Source organism: Rasamsonia byssochlamydoides (assembly GCF_041956645.1).
Source record: "Rasamsonia byssochlamydoides strain NRRL 3658 unplaced genomic scaffold VTN77scaffold_52, whole genome shotgun sequence".
In the NCBI taxonomy this organism is placed as follows: Eukaryota; Fungi; Ascomycota; class Eurotiomycetes; order Eurotiales; family Trichocomaceae; genus Rasamsonia; species Rasamsonia byssochlamydoides.
The window spans coordinates 121544-137429 of NW_027192435.1; the positions used below are offsets into that span (position 1 = coordinate 121544).

The 15886-nt window shown below is 50.2% G+C and overlaps 5 protein-coding genes across 5 annotated transcripts; 1 reads left to right on the forward strand and 4 right to left on the reverse strand.

Annotated features, from left to right (window-relative positions):
* Window positions 1-1184: 1184 nt before the first annotated feature.
* VTN77DRAFT_6793 (uncharacterized protein) lies at window positions 1185-1674 on the reverse strand (the record flags this gene model as incomplete). The annotated part of the gene is made up of 2 exons (XM_069423110.1): window positions 1185-1433; window positions 1513-1674. 2 exons carry the CDS (start codon window positions 1672-1674, stop codon window positions 1185-1187), a joined length of 411 nt encoding a protein of 136 aa, XP_069275934.1.
* A 2940-nt stretch (window positions 1675-4614) lies between these two features.
* Window positions 4615-5853, reverse strand: VTN77DRAFT_6794 (uncharacterized protein; the record flags this gene model as incomplete). Its single annotated transcript, XM_069423111.1, has 3 exons — window positions 4615-5407; window positions 5481-5628; window positions 5775-5853. 3 exons carry the CDS (start codon window positions 5851-5853, stop codon window positions 4615-4617), a joined length of 1020 nt encoding a protein of 339 aa, XP_069275935.1.
* Window positions 5854-6677: 824 nt separating this feature from the next.
* On the reverse strand, window positions 6678-7277 carry VTN77DRAFT_6795 (uncharacterized protein; the record flags this gene model as incomplete). Its single annotated transcript, XM_069423112.1, has 1 exon — window positions 6678-7277. The coding sequence occupies one exon, from the start codon at window positions 7275-7277 to the stop codon at window positions 6678-6680; it is 600 nt and encodes a 199-aa protein (XP_069275936.1).
* Window positions 7278-8153: 876 nt separating this feature from the next.
* Window positions 8154-9358, reverse strand: VTN77DRAFT_6796 (uncharacterized protein; the record flags this gene model as incomplete). Its single annotated transcript, XM_069423113.1, has 3 exons — window positions 8154-8740; window positions 8799-8955; window positions 9014-9358. 3 exons carry the CDS (start codon window positions 9356-9358, stop codon window positions 8154-8156), a joined length of 1089 nt encoding a protein of 362 aa, XP_069275937.1.
* Window positions 9359-12756: 3398 nt separating this feature from the next.
* Window positions 12757-15288, forward strand: VTN77DRAFT_6797 (uncharacterized protein; the record flags this gene model as incomplete). The annotated part of the gene is made up of 5 exons (XM_069423114.1): window positions 12757-13264; window positions 13323-13816; window positions 13873-13987; window positions 14047-15087; window positions 15155-15288. 5 exons carry the CDS (start codon window positions 12757-12759, stop codon window positions 15286-15288), a joined length of 2292 nt encoding a protein of 763 aa, XP_069275938.1.
* Window positions 15289-15886: the final 598 nt, after the last annotated feature.

Sequence of the window (15886 nt, forward strand, 5' to 3'; positions counted from 1 at the left end):
TGATGGACTGGGAATCGCACTAGCGAGGAGAGCCGGCGCCGCGGAAGGCCTTCCTGTCCTTAAGCTGAAGCATGTATGGAGTAGATGGCTCCGATAAGTTTTGCGGTTGGCTGCAATGCGACTGGAGTACCTTAGGCCTTTAACCGGCCACAACATCTAACTGGTCGCTTGTTCGGTTGGTACAGGCGGAGAAATGCCGACAGGTCCAAAAAAATCGGTTCTGGAGACATCTCGTTTCGTACCTGTGGACTAACAGATAGTGCACCGTAGAAACCCTAGCGAGATATTGAAAACTGGAGAAAGCTGCGACTTTGGTGACGCTAGATACGCCACAGTCTGCGCAAGCAGCGCAACCGGGGGTTTTCTGGAATGTCCAAGTGCCGCAATATCCATAATTCATATCGCATACGGAGTATTCGAGTCAGAACAATAACACAGTAAGGATTCTTGATATGCGACCAAGGATGCAGAGAGAAACGGCACGAAACCACGGCGGCTTTACCAGTGGAAAAAGCGGTCAGATGTCAACAAACTCTGAAGCAAGGATCTGACCAAGAATATTAACACCAAAGGACCTGCCACTTCTCCACTATCAGATTCTGGGTATCTCTGGGCAATCATGTCGCACTTCCACACAAATTATTGAACTGTATCTCCAGAGCTCAATTCTCCGTAGCGCAGATAGGATAGCCGCTCGGGAAATTGGAGTCACGTCAGAAGCCGATTCCCAGAGTGCCGGAGACAGAATCTGAAACAGCCAGAAAGTCAAAAGCTTCCAAAAGAGGAAGGGAGATCCTAAAGGGCGTCTAACTTAGACGAGCAGAAAGCGCTTGTAAGGTTGAAGCTCGACTAAGGTACCGATCACGCGATGGTGTGAGATGAAAGTTTCCGGACCGCGTCCCTGGAAAGCGCGGGTCGACCAAACAGGCTTAGCACCTACCCGATTCATGAATCATGGCACCGCCTGCTGAGGACCGTCGTCGTCCGCAACGTTTGGAGTCTTCGACTAGCGAATATGGTCGCGGACTGATTTCCACGATAGTTCTAGTCTCCTACCTAGAGAGAGATGAGATGCCAGATAGCCTTTTTCTCAGAATTCAGCACTGTTATCTCCCCGCGACCTTCCGAAATAAACACCTCGAAGAGAGTTCGTGCCTTCGAAAAAGCCTCAGGTTGGAGGAATACTATTGACGGAGATTCCGCACAGTCCACTCGGACTGCAGCATCGGCAGTTCGAGTGGACCGTGCAGAAGGAATGGACCATATTTCCCAATGCTGCACATACGCTCAGTCCTGGAGTCAGGACACGTGCAGGTTTCTTTACAGCTGGGCGCGCAATAGAAATTGCCGCGCGTGTATTTGGTTGTCGCCTCAGGTCGGCGAATCTCCATAGAACTTTCGAGGCGCTGCACGCTGGAAACGGTCGGAATCAACTGAAGGCCACGATTGTCGCACGTGTGGAAGGTTGGAAGCGCCAAAGAGGCCACCGTGTCGGTTTGGCGACAGGCTTACCCGATCGGGAAAGTTGCTTGACCCACGCGGCACCGGTGAAACCAACGTAAGCACATTAATATTCTTATTAAGCGTCTGAGGCCGCTTCCAGACCGCTACAGACCCCGATGCGGTGGACTGTCGAATCGTACGATGATTATGCTGAGCGGTGACCTTTTCCATGCGATTAGAGTAGGTAAGGTACCTACCTAATCTATCATCGCAAGTACTCTGTACTCCGTACGGCGCAAGATGCTCGGGACCAAAGGACAATCCGCGTTATTATTGCGCATAGAATGGCGACAACTCAATCATTGCTTGCGAAAGCTTCAGGATTCTTGGGTCGTTCCCCGCAAATTCGATGCTTCCAAAAATTGAGACTGCCGAATTGACTCTAGGGGCTATCTCATCCCGGCCATCGGCGGTGACGATTCCCCACACTCGATGGCTGATCACCGCCCTGCTTCGGGTTAGGCGACTAGCGGCTTGGAAGCCTGGAACTATCGACAGCCAATGCCCATGGATAGCTGACTTCGCTACCGTTGAAGTCATGCCACCAGTGATAAGCTTCTCCGTCCGCATTGCATGATGCAGGTACGGACGGATCCTTCGTATAGTTAGAGTTTGGAGCTCCAATAATATAACCTTCCGGACAACTATTTTGCCGCACAGCACTCAATAGTTATCCACTAGGTGCTAATAATACGAACATCAAGATGGCAATGTCTGTGCAGCTACTCGTACAAATCCCGCATATTATTATTAGCTATGTCTAGAGTCCTTCTTTCCAATAATCGCGGGCATGTGCGCCGTGAAACGGTGAAACCGTTATGAGAGCCTCGAGGGCAGCTGTACCTGTTAATCAGCGAGCACGTGCTTTCGGTTCTGGATGATCTGCATCATGGACGACGCCGGCTAATTATTATCTGGAAGGACCTTTCCTTGAAAAGGGAAAATCGATCCTATTACCTAAGTTACTAACCTATCTAGATCATCTAGGCACATACCTAGGTATCTCGACTAGCCAGTCATAATTATTCTTGCCGGAGGATCCGGGTACAGGAACAGACCGGCAAGCCTTAGCCTTCAGGCCAGGAAAGTCCAGTCAGATCGAGGCCTGCCTCTACGGAATATTAATTATCATGATCGTCGGGCGGTCTGGCTTACAGACTCCAGACTCCAGAGTGCTAGACCGATGGAAGAAGGATGATCGTCCTCGACTTCAATTGACACCATCCGCCTCCCCGGTGACGAGGCGCAATTCTGCCAGTGTGCTAGGCCATAGGCAGTCAGGATCTACAGTACGAGTACGTAGAAGCGAGAGGCGAGAGCGATCCTCGGGAAAACTGCTCCGTAGTCCGTCCGGAGTACGGCGTAGTCGTACTCCGTACATACTACGCCGTATACTCCGTATACTCCAATGCCATCGATAGATAGGTAAACTAAAAAGGTTAAGATTATATATAACGGCACTGATCTATTAAACTTTGAGGAACAGAATAATGATAATGATTTTCAAAACAGAGGGCAAAAACAAAGACTCTTGAAATCACAATGACTCACGGCCTTGAGTTCGATCGGTGTGTCAGTTGCATAGATCTCGCAATCCAATCAATTAATGACGCTGTTCGAAATGTCCTTCACTGGTCAGTGATGACTCAGGACATATTCTACGGAGATGTACGGAGTATGCACATACATACAGCAGTACTCCGTACTCCGTACAAGATAAAAGTGCCTACAATTCATTCATGAGATACCGTCCTGGCATTGAACACTGTCCTGTGTCTGTCCATGCCCATGTCCATGCCAAAATTCAGCGATTCGTCGGGCGATCTATAAAACATCGCTGTATGCGGCGGACTCGGAAGTATATACTCCGTACTCAGAGTAGTAGACTCGAGACTGGGGACGAATGTACGGAGACTTTCTAGCACTGTCAGAGACAATTCTTCATTGTTATTGTCATGGTCATCGGTGCTTTACATAAAATCTCAAATCAAGTCAGTACGAGTCCTGCCTGCCTGCCTGCTACACATCGTAGATATGGCCTCGTACTTCAGGTCCCGGACTCGCAGCAGAGAAAAAGATACCCACTAACCCATCACTCGCTAGACAGTGCGGGGGAAGAAGTTAAGCCAAGGATTAAGGTTATGTACGGAGTACAGAGTATGTAGAGTACATACTCAAAGAGGTAGGTCAAAGAGAAGAGAAGAACACCAAATTAGCTTCAGCCTTTTCCTACCGTCGAGGGAATTCGTAAATACGTCCCAACCTGGGACGTCAAGTCATCAGGATAGCAACAGCGACAGCTTTCATGAATATGTACCGTACTCTGTACTCCGTACAGAGAGCGGAAAAATCTCCAGGTATCTATCTAGACACCTAGACACCTCTAGGTAGATACTGTAGACCTGAGGCATGCATGTTCTGGAAAAACAATGACACTAACCAAAAACAGAAAATTTCCCCTTCCCCGAGATCCCATCAGATCCCGCCAAGCCCAAAATCCAAGACTAAACCCAACTAGTCCTAGTCCCGCCCTCACCACAACAAATAAATTCACCCACCACCGCACAAAATTTTACTTCTTTTTCTTTCTTTTTTTCTCTCCATCGTGCGGCTGACGCAACGAATATACATTACCCGTGTTGCCTGGGGAATTTTCAATTTTCCGTTGTTTCCAAGGTGTCAGTTGCGTCATAGAGCGATGGATAATTGCTAACACCGGTTCTTGCTTTATTGGTCTTCTTTGCTTACTTGCTAAAGGGATGGCCATTTGGTTTGGGATCGGACATACCATCAATCATGAAATACAATCAAATATGAATGTTGACAGATAACGCTAGCTAGTGAGATGAATGGAATAATTGAATTAAATTGAATTGGGAGATTTTCTTTTCCTGTGAAACGCCATTTAGATGATTTCTCTTAAAGGATTTTCTAGGAATTTGGTTTTTGGGAATATCCCTCTGCTTGTTATGAGAGAGTAATACCTGGTATCTGCTGGTTGAAGACTCATGCCTGAAGTAAATCTGATTTTTATACTGTCGAGACAAGAACATGGTGCTTGTTTTGCGCCATCTAATTCAGAGCAAGATGCTTGTTCTACAAGTCTACCTACTACTCCCCCGGCTCATCGCCAATCTTCTCCAACTTCCCCATCTCCCTCTTCTCGCCCGTCTCGCCGAAGATCCTCACCCGGTCGACGCGGATCTTCTCGCGCTCTCCCTCCCCATCGACAAAGAAGAGCACCAGCGAGGTGACCTTCTGGAACTTGACAAACCGCAGCTCCACCTTGGCCGTGCCCGTCTTGCTGTCCCAGTCCTGCGGCTCGATCGTCACCGTCTGCACCGGGTCGATGTCCTCCGCCTCCTCGAAGCCCAGGATGTGCGCCCGGTTGGTGTACAGACGCAGCGTCTTCGGCCGCATCGGGAGTTCGTCCTCGTCCTCGCCCTCGCTCGCCGAGCTTGGCGGTAGCGACGTGATCTGGAGCGAGTGGATTTTCAGCGTCGACTGGAACGGCACGTAGAGCATCAGCTGCTCGTCCGTGTCGCTCTCGACCCAGTCGGGTTCCTCGCCAGCCTTGGCCTTGCCCTTGTCGCCAGCCAGAGCAGACGGTTTCGACGTGTCGAAGAGCACCTTCGCAGAGCCTTTCTCGCTGTCGCGGTTCAGAATGTCGATGTCCTTGATCTGCACCTGGTCTGTAACATCGTTGTAGTTCTTGGGCACAGCAGCGCCGACCCAGCCGCCTGCTCCTCCGCTCGACTCGCCAAAGCCTTCTCCTGAGCCAGCGCCCTCGACAGCGTTCGCCTCGGAGGCGAGTTTCCGGACTACATCAGATAGCTTGTTGGGATCCGCGCCGCGAACGGTCGACACGACTCGAGCGTTTTTAAAGACCATGAACGTCGGCATGCTGCGCGTCATTTCTGTCAGTCGTGTCTTTCGTAGATAGAAAAGTAGCAGCCGAGGTTTCTTCCGTCACATACGCTGTAATACCATACGCTCTCGCGATCTCTTGTTGCTGGTCAACATTGACCTTGGTAAAGGTGAGCCGATTCGGACGAGACAGCTGGTTCGCCAGCTGCTCGTACATAGGCGCGATCGCCTTACATGGTCCGCACCAGTCCGCGTAAACTGTAGAAAAAAGACAAGTGTCAAGGTCAGCGCGTTAAAATCAATCTAGATGTTTTCAAGCGGGGTCGAAGGCGGGGATAGACAATATGCCATCATCAATCAACCCAGCCTTCAACTTGCGGAATGAATGAAGTGGGGGAACCCACAGTCTGTAACCACTATCGTCGAGGACGATAGAAGAGAGCTAAACTGCTCTTTGGATGATATGTGGACGACATTCGACATCTTGGGCGGGATCAAGGAACCTGGTTGGTAAGTTGAGGAGTTGACAGGACTGACTGACAGGTTGAAAGTTCCGTTCCCCGCGAAGACGGAGTTTGTTGCGCGCGCTTCGCTAAAAATGGCAATATATGAACACGAACATGAACAACCTCCAGCTGAGCTGCACAGTGACAACATAGCTCTGGAAATTCACTGGGGCAAGACTATTATATGAGAGTGTAGTAGCAATGAGAATAAGAGATAGAAGGGAAAATAAATATTGCATCGAGCATTCTACGTCTGACGATTGAAGCAGCTAAATTGAGTTGGCTACATAATTTCTGCACTCAAAGAGCAGGAGAATTCTGTCCAGGAGACGCGCCAGGAGGCATTTCCTCCGGTTGATTCCGCTAATTATAACCGGAGTAAAAAGTTGTTATTCAAAATTTATCAGGGGCTCCTTTAGAGTAGCGTCTCACATACGGAACTCGACCTGAAAGTGTATCAAGATACACTGATTGAACTGCCTCCATGAGGCAGAGATCGACCGCGCGGTTGTGAATGATCCGCAACATTTGGAACTCTCCTCAGCAATGCTAGCTTGCGGGGTCCCTGCATGTGCCCATCCTGAGGACAGCCCGGAGATGATCAAAACTGTCGTGATGCTCTAGCAGCTCTCGTTTGAAGGACTCGAGGCGTCGCCGTTTCCCTTTCACTGAGCTCTTAGCATCCTCTTGTCAACTTCGTTGATCGCGCGGGCTACGTGGGCCAGTGTGGAGGCACAATGGAAACCAGATCCCTCCGTAAAGCTCGACATAAGTCCTGCTCCGACACGATGTGCGTCCCTCTCAGGTCTTTACATCATCACCCTCTACGTCCTCCGCAACAGCAAAGAGAACCTTCATCCACAGACTGCATCCACGGCATCCGATCACGATTTCGCCATGCTGAGCCTCCCTTTCCAGTTCCTCCTCTGTGACCACAAACCCTTTCTCGTCCCCGCACCTGCAGCCGCGATACCAGTAAGCGCCAGATTCTCCTGACTCGTCTCGTCCGTCTTCACCTGGCTCCGGTCCCTCCTCGTAGTTCAAATCTTCCAGATCGACGACTTCCAACCCAGTATGGAATACATCCGCATCCTTCAGTTTCTCGCCCGATCTAAGGCGCTGCAGGCGTAGTGTACGATCATATTCCGCGCGCAAGACCGGATCGGACAGCGTCTTGTAAGCATCCGTGATCTCGTCGACCGTGAATATACGCGTTCGGGGTGCGTCGTCGCAGGCGGATAGGGATAGCTTTGCGGGAGATTGGCCCGCTTTGTCCGGGTGATACTTCAGCAGCGCTTTGTGGTAGGCGATCTTGATTTGTTGTTTCGAAGGGATTGAGGACGACCCCGTGAATGGGAGATTGAGGACTTCGTAAAAGTCGACGGGGTCGGGTTTTGTCATTTTTCCTTCTCTTTCTCCTCTGCCAACCGACGGCCGCACGAGGTCGCTTCAGCAAAAACCAGAACTGTTAGAGCCACATATCCAGAAGTCAGTATGAGAAAGTTGATGGCAAGCTGTTGTCACGCAGCTAGCATATCTCTGGTGTGTGCAGTCGACACTGTTGAGAAGTGTTGTCGCTTGCGAAAAAGAATTTGATGCCGGAACTGAGGGGTGGTGAGTCGTGACAAGAGGCCCACCCCGCAACCCATAAATTATCGAGACATCCCGCCATCAATCATATCGCCACAGTGCCATCCACTTTGATCTTATCGAGGACTGAGAAGGCACATAAGTTAATAGCGACTCAAGAATATGTGGATAAATAGTTTAGTCGCTGAAGAGCATGGCTTGTGATTCCCGTAATTCTGCCCCGCCTTGGACCTATATCCTTGGGATCAATACATATATTTCAATGTCCAGACCTTACGACTCTGGAAACTTTTCAACCTTTAAATACGGAGTACATCAGGCAATAGGCCACGAGAGAAACACAACCAGGATAGGATAGATGAGCAAGCAATGAGACCAAAATACACGAAATGAATTGGCGTATCTACTTGTACAGCTCTCCTTCGCACATATATATGGCCGCGAGCTCAATCAGGTTTCCCTGAAGCGGCATCTAAAGCGTGGAGCCGCAATATAGCGACAAAACATAGGAAACCCTGGTGACAAGACTCCAGGAACAACAGATAAGACCATAACATGGAAAGGTCTGTCCCAAATATAGAACACACATTGGATATCAAGGAAAAATGTCGCCCGCATCAAAGCGGCAAAGTGCCAATCACATATTGAAGATACTTAGAACATGTTCCAAGTCCCGCAAAGTTTTCTTTACGAGCTTGTCTTGAAGGTCCATCGGTCCTCAGGCTTGGAGGTGAAAGGGACACCAAGCTCGAGCAGCTTGACAAAGGCCTCGGAGAATTCCTTGAAGAAAGCGTCACTGTCCTTGGCATAACGCTCCACGTGCTTCCTGAACTCCTTGTCCTTCACGAGGGCCATGTCGGTTGGGAGCATCATCAGGGTCTTGGTCTTGTTGTCAGTGTACTGGGCCGGACCGTTCCACTTTCTCCACGACCACTTCTCATCCAGCAAGAGTTTGAAGAACTCGTTAGTGAAGACCGTGGGGCTGAAGTCCCAAGGACCCTCGTAACCAGAGCGGTCCCGGTGTGCACGACCCAGAGAGTGGGCACCGCAAAGGGCAACCATCTCACGGTCATCGAAGCCCATGCGTCCGAAAATGTCGCGGATGTGCTTCTGGTCCTTGGAGGCGTCAGGGAGACGTCCGTCCGGAGTGCAGGCGGTAAAATCCCGATCCTGACGGCCAGGTCTCCATGGGATGGTAGGGCCTTGCATCTCCTGGATGGCGCAGACTCCAGCAAGGGTCCAGAGGTCGGAGTAGGAGATCCATGGGAATTTCTCTATTACATCGGTTAGCAAAACTGGACTACTCCGAGACAGGATGAAGCGCAGCCATACCCTTCACAGGCTCAAGGAAGTCACGGGCCACCTTGAGACCAGCGTTGGCACCGTGCTCAGACTCGGGGGCGAATCTCATGGTGGCACCGTTGCTGCCTCCAGTGCCAGTCTCCTTGTCGTACGTACCGCTAGCGTGCCACGCCAATCGGACGAGAATCTGGTGTGCGTGTTAGCATTCAAAGAACCGTTCCGCTTCGGGCTTCGAAACCACATACCGGTCCATAGCTGCCATCATCGTAGTCGTCCTTCTCGACCAGGAGACGGGCGATCTCATCATAGACTTTCTGGTAATCTTCCTTGGTTGGGACGAAGGGGCCAGTAGACTTGGCCTTGACATCTCCTTTCTGGTAGAAGTAGTAACCCGCGCCAGCAGCAGCGGCGAGACCGACACCCCAGATGAGGGGGCTGTTCGACTTGCTAGAACCAGCCTCAGACGAGTATCCCCGAGAGGCGGCGCGCAGGGTCTGAGCGGGAAGAGCAAAGCGGGCGTTGCGAGCAACAGGTCTAAGAGGGTTAGACCGAGCGACGGCCCGGGTGAAAGTCCTTGCAGTCGTGGCCATTGTGTTCAATCGAGAGAATCGTCGAAAACAATCCAGTCGAACGACGGAAAAGAAAGGAAACGGACTGAGATGACTCAAGCTCGACTGTTAGCGTCGAACGATGGACGTAAGTCCGGAAGGTATCGTACTAGAGAAAAGAGAGAAGAAAGAGAGATGTGGAGAGGAGAAAGCAGATAAGGGGCGGGGGGCAGGAGGCCAAACACAGAGAAGCGGTTCGAAGGCTCCATGTTCTGGGTGACCAATTGGGACGCGTCTATTGGAGAGCTTCTGGACCTCTCTTTCTCAGTCAGCAGCTGCAGCTCCTCCGCGTTTCGTGCTCCACCGGTTAGCACGGCGGCAGTTGTCGGTTGTCGGCTTGATGAGGACCTAGTGGAGCAATGAAGTCACGCAGCAACCGCAGAGACTGCTGTAGAGACTGCTGCAGGTAGTTTAATAATAATGACACAGCGAACCTGGCCAGAGTGAGCTTCTGAAAGCGTTTTGTCATCGTATGTTGACTCTTGGATGACTGTTATCCCACCTGTCCCTTAGTAATCGAATGCGGGTCACTGGCCATGTTCGATCCCCTCCGCAGTTCACGAGGGTTGGGATTGGCCACATGGCGTAACCCATTAGGTTATAACTTATTGCTGCATCGCGCCGCCTATCCACGGCGCGGCCAATTCTGGGGACTTCCGATCCACTCCGACGGCAACCTGCACGCCATAGTTGCTGACAATGAAGGTGAGCTTCCAGATCCCAGAGCTTGAATTATTATTATTAAATGGACAGTTCGAATTAATCATCAGGAAATTTTCAACAGTGGCGTCTTGACTTCTGTACTGCATCACTCTCTTTCTCTACAGAGGCACCTACCAAAGCCAAGGTAGTACCTGGTACTGTACCTTGGTTGTGGGTGCCGGCTGCCCTACCGACTTTAACCCAACCGGTTAGTTCCTTGCCACGCTCTGCAGCGATCGATCCCTAGCCAGATTGTGCAGTACTGTGCGGAGTACGGAGTAGAGAATAGGCTCAAGCTAGTATACTATCTATATGCGTAAACATAGAGCTCCCATAAACTCATAGACGCCTTTTGCGCTCTGAATCGCAGGCTCCATCAACACACGTAACCCTGTAGATTGCTTTGACTTAGCTGCGAGTCGGATTACTGTGCCAACTTAATTTATTGCTGAAAATGCCCTCGTCACTGCGCTGTCCACCTTGGTCTGTTGCATATTGGATAACCGTTACTAGGCTGTCCCTAAACTCAGGATGGAGACGCAGGATGATGGAAATCGGTCTCTGAGCGGGAGACCCGAAAGTAGCAGCAGGGTTGCGCATCAAATGTGTGTGCAACATGCTCACACCAGACTTGATGACAGGGCCTTGCGAGCTTTCTAATCGGGTCTTTATACCTGCTGCTATAGGAACAGTTTTCACAGAATCGGATTGACAGGTCGATGAACTAAATGACGCAGTGTAACCTTCATACATGAAAGGCAGGCCGTATGGCAATAACCCTCTTCCTCTTTACCAGGTGTCGAAGGTATTGACGGCTCGACTTGGCCGTGCTCTGGTAGGAGAAGGAAGCTCCGAGGTCAAGCTCGAGTTTGAATCATTAGTGTATGTTCCTGGTTGAAAACAAAGCGGTTTCCCCTGTATCTTTAGAGATTTGGACTGCATGATGTTTGTTTCATTTGGGCCAACCAGTCAGGGGCGACATATCCCCAATGTCGCCCGCTCGGCATAACCTCCACAGAGACGGCAGAAGGTCCATATCACACAGTCAGCCTCAACCTGATCAGAGCGCGCTGCGAGCTATTTGAAGTATTTCAAGCGAAGCTTCGTCAAGTCCGATTGGTGTCGAATGTCGGGCATGTTCTGCTGGCAGGGCAACGGCACCAGAGGGGGTAATGCATGATGTTGCTCGACGCAATGAGAGCAGCGAAATCTGATTTCAGAGAAGCAAGCATGAGAAATTGAGAAATTGCACACAGTATGCTGAAGCAGAAGAATGACCATTAATGTGAAGCAACAAAAAAAAAGTCCACTAACACGATAGTATGGCGCCAGGAGCCAATGCTGATGTGTAGATATCAGGCCTCGACTTTGCTTCACTCCATTAAACCGGTGAACAAAAGCCACTCAAATGGGCACAAGGCAGACTCTGCGTTCATACCCAAACCACAAATTAGACGTGTAAGATCGCAATACGTGGCCGTGACCGCCATGCATCTGGGAGAAGGCGAACGGTTGCCCGACTCAAAAAGGCCCCGTTCTCCGGTATTTTCTTATGGAAGATCGATGGGCTTGCTCTTGAGCTTCGAAGAAAAACAGAAAACATCATTTCAAGCTCCATGCGACTGAATTTGCTGTGCGAAGGGGGATATGTGAGCGCAGAACTCCTTGCGAAAGAAACTTGTTGGTTTCCCGTCAGTCAGTCAGGGATCAACCAACATGGGTGAACCAGCTGCCTCACGCTTCGAACAAGGCGCGCCGTCAATCAGCCTAGACAGTGGCGGAGCATCAACTCTTAGTCTGCGAATTTCACCCGGTCAAAGGGGATGGAGAATAGGCAATTTTGCCTAGCCAGGTTCTCCTTTTGCATCGCTCTTTCTGTGGATGACGAAGTGTGAGGCAGAATGATAGTCAGGCGCTGGCGAGGTAAGAGCGAGCACAAGCTTCTTCCTCATTTTCCTTTGGCCGCATCACCAGAGCAGCCTTGCCTGGGCAAAGAAAGAGGTCGACTGCCAACGCATCACCAATTCTAGGCAGCAGTACCTCCTAAGAGAGCCCTTCGCCTTAATGGGAGATGCTGGACTTGTTATAGGTCGCCTCGCGAGTATATGAGAGCCCCGAGTTGAAATATCGCACTCGCAGCGCCTCACCTGTCTCTGTGATGACCTTTGGTTTGAGGGAGTGATTCTAGGAACTGGCAGAGCATGGCACGAGCCGAGTCTGCCTTGTTCTCTACTGTCAGGTCCATTACTTACAGTGTCCAGTTTTCCTGTCTCGAGTACTGGTCCCATGGTCGCCAGTAATGGCGCATCTTCCGCCTTCGTGAGGCGACTATCTCATTTCATGCCCACAAATGGTGCATCGGAGTGGTCAATGATTTAACGTGAGGCGGCTTGATAGATTGAGTATGCACTGATGCTACAATTGTTCGTCTCGATTCATCTAACCGGAAAGGATAGGATTGTAGGTCGATTGTGTGCGATATACTTACTATATAATAAGTACATGTACCTACCTACCTGGGTAGTATACGGTAGTACACATCGTCCCTACCTGAGTCTTTTCCTTTCCACAGATCTCTCGAATCCTTCCGAAGTCGATTAACCTGTTTCCCCCGATCTGAATCGATAAAGGGGGTTTCTCACTCTTCCCTGATTTTCTCACGCAAGTCTAGTCTCCAAATGAGAGGGAACAGTCGACGTAGAGGGCGTTCTGCCGCCGCAGAACTCCCATCTATTTACACGCGTTCTCCAACCCCAGTCGTTGACGACCTGAACCACACATCTGTCTCATCATGGGCAAACCAGGTCTCTAGCCAATCCTCAAGCGCTTACAATAATCACCTGGCTCTTCCTCAAGGGAACGGCGCTGCTGGATATGCCACTCCAGTCGAGTATGATTATATGGAATACAGGATGGCCGACTGCGGCAACGGTGACGGCTATGTCTATCGACGTTTCCAAACGCGATCCACAGCATCTGATTCACACTCTCAGACGCAGCTGAATCTTGAAGTTGTCTCGGGCCAGTCGTATCAAGTAGGCGGAGACGGTAGCCAGTATGACCGGGCTTTCTACAGTGACGAGGCAAGCACCAGCAACAATTCTGAATACCATAACAGAATTAATCAGAACTTGCCATACCTCTCCGATCCCGATCAAGGGGAAAATCCAGTTTTCTCTCAGCAAGGTACATCTCTTGTCTTGTGCATCTCCTGACGGTTTGTACTGTACTAAGCGCATTGCAGATCTTCAGGGCGTACAAGGAGCATCTCCCGATATATTCTTGGAGGACCACGATCCGATTTTAGACGCATTCGCACAAATGTTGGAATATTCCCCAGCGAATAATCCTGAAAGCCTGCGAAGGGTTGCTACACTAGCCGACCAGAGCAATGATCCCTGGAATCAACTACGTATTCCCCAAGACAGCAGTGAACAGTTATCGCGGGCTCTACGAGAGGAGAGCGTGCGGTTGTATTATGGTGCCGTCATGGGCTCTGTCCCTGATAACCCTGATTTGCTTCCTGATGACACCTACGAAGGTTTTCCGAATGACTCGTCAATCGGGGTTCGTGGTCCTGACACCAATAACTATCATTTCGAGCATGAGGCATCTAACGGAGGGAGAAGGAGAGGTGGGCGCCAGCGTGGTTCTCACCTCCCGACGGAGACTGCAAATAATGCCCGAACGGTTCGACATGTAGGTGCCTGCTTACGTTGCATGACCCTCAGGGAACAGGTAAGAGACGATGCGGTCCTCCAGCACATAGAAAGTATGAGACCAATATACAATAGTGTTCTGACGGAAGTCCTTGCAAAAAATGTTTGGACATTTCCTTAAACGGGAGAAAACGAAAGTGGAAGGGTTGCTACCGTAGCTTCACAGAACTCGCGGAGGCCTTATCACCAGGTTAGCCCCTAGCACTCCCTCTGAAATTGTCGCTAGATGCTGAAGCGTTTTCTATCTAGGTCTCCTTGAAGGTCGACTAAGTAAGGAGGCGTTCGATCACTATCTCAGGGAGAACGGTACCCCTCTCAGAGACAACCAGTTCCCTCTGCCGTTGAATATGGGTTTTGGAGGCAACTTTGTGATGACCGGAATGGAGTTCATCCCAAATACACCTGAGGCTTCTGCCTCACGGGCGGTCTACACAGATGGTCGGGGGTTGGCTGCTACTTACAGTAACATTGGCCTTCCGGTGCTTCCTTCTTGGAAGAAGAGGGGAGAAATGGGAGAGGTGTTGGGAAAATGGCTCAGGAACACGGTGAATGATCGCGAAAGCATCTATCAGTGGCTCGAGCACTGTTTTCCGCGTTACACGGGCGGCACAATATACTGGATCCAGCCCCTTCTCTGGGAGATGTGGATATACTCCAAGAGATGCTTCCATGAGGAACGAGAGTGGACAGATGGTCTGAACGGAACCCTCCTACGAGCATGGAAGATGGCTATTGTCGCAACGAGTCTTTCGATTCAGATCATCGTACCGGAAGATGCCCGGAAAACCGTTCTCGACCACTTACAACACCGTGAAGTCGTATATGATGATCCCGCTGTGAACTCTACACGTCTGATAAACAGAGGCGTGAAGCATCTATTCCTCGATATATACAAACAACTCGTGGGGGAGGTCCTGTCTGAGCTGGACAAGTTTATGAGGGAGAAGCCTTCGTCCATCGGCGAGAGAGCATGGGGACATATGTTCTGTGTGGCTATTCTTCTCATCGTGGTCATCGGGCACGTGCAGATCTCGCTTGTCGATAACCACATTCTCTCGACGGAAATTGGTCTCGATCAAAGAGAGGAGACCCTGGAGGCGTTGGAGAAGCTGGAAGAAGGGTTCAGCAACGTCACCCAAGTCTTCCATGGCAGACATAGTAGGACAGGAACAAAATCCGGCGGCTCTCGTAGCGGCCGTCCTTTGCTCCACGAGAGCAGCGGGATCCGGGATGGATATTTACGCCAGCTTGTGTCGAGAGTCCAAGAAATCAAGCAGCAGTACAAAAAAAGTACGTGATCCCTTCGTCCATCCTTGGGATAAAAAAGCGCCACAGCTAACTGAGGACTCATTACCAGATGTCTCTGAGTTTCGAAATCTGAAACTCACGAAGCTTGCAGAGTCTGAGTCTGAGTTCTTCGCTCTGAATACCCAAAGGCTTCTGGCCACCTTCCTCGCCTCTGTCTTTCCCGATCACCGCGCAAGGCAGTGAGATGGCCGAACAGATGCCGATGAGGAATGCCCATTATTGAGTGTAGAACAAAACTGCAGGAATCACGAGGGAGAGAGATATCTGGACATGGCGTTCAGTTTATTTGCTTCCTTTGCTTTTCTTTTTCTTTTGACTTTGATCCATTTGTCATGTCTGGCTTGATGCCGACAGTCCTAGGTAGAGTTCACCTGACCTGCGAAGGAATGTATCTTATTTCATTCTTGGAATTGGAAACAACAACAGAAGTCAAACCATCTTCATTCACATATATCAATCTAGAGAGAAAATACAATTCTAATATGTCCGTCATGGAAATAGTCCCGCAGCTCGATTGACCCGAACAGCAGGGTGGAGTAGACGCAGTCCTGCTAAAAACTGTATGGGTTTGCTCTGCCACCGAACGAACGATTGATATCTATGGCATATTAGATGTGAACACCATAGATGCTGAAGTGGTGGGTAGTTTCATTCTGCAGAGTGGACGAAGCACGTGGTCTTGCTGTGCCTCTTCAGTCTGTCTTCTTCCCTTCTCTGGGCTGTCCGCTGTCTGTTGTCTGTCTGTTTACGTCAAGTTGTCAAGTTCTTTTCGTTTTTTTTT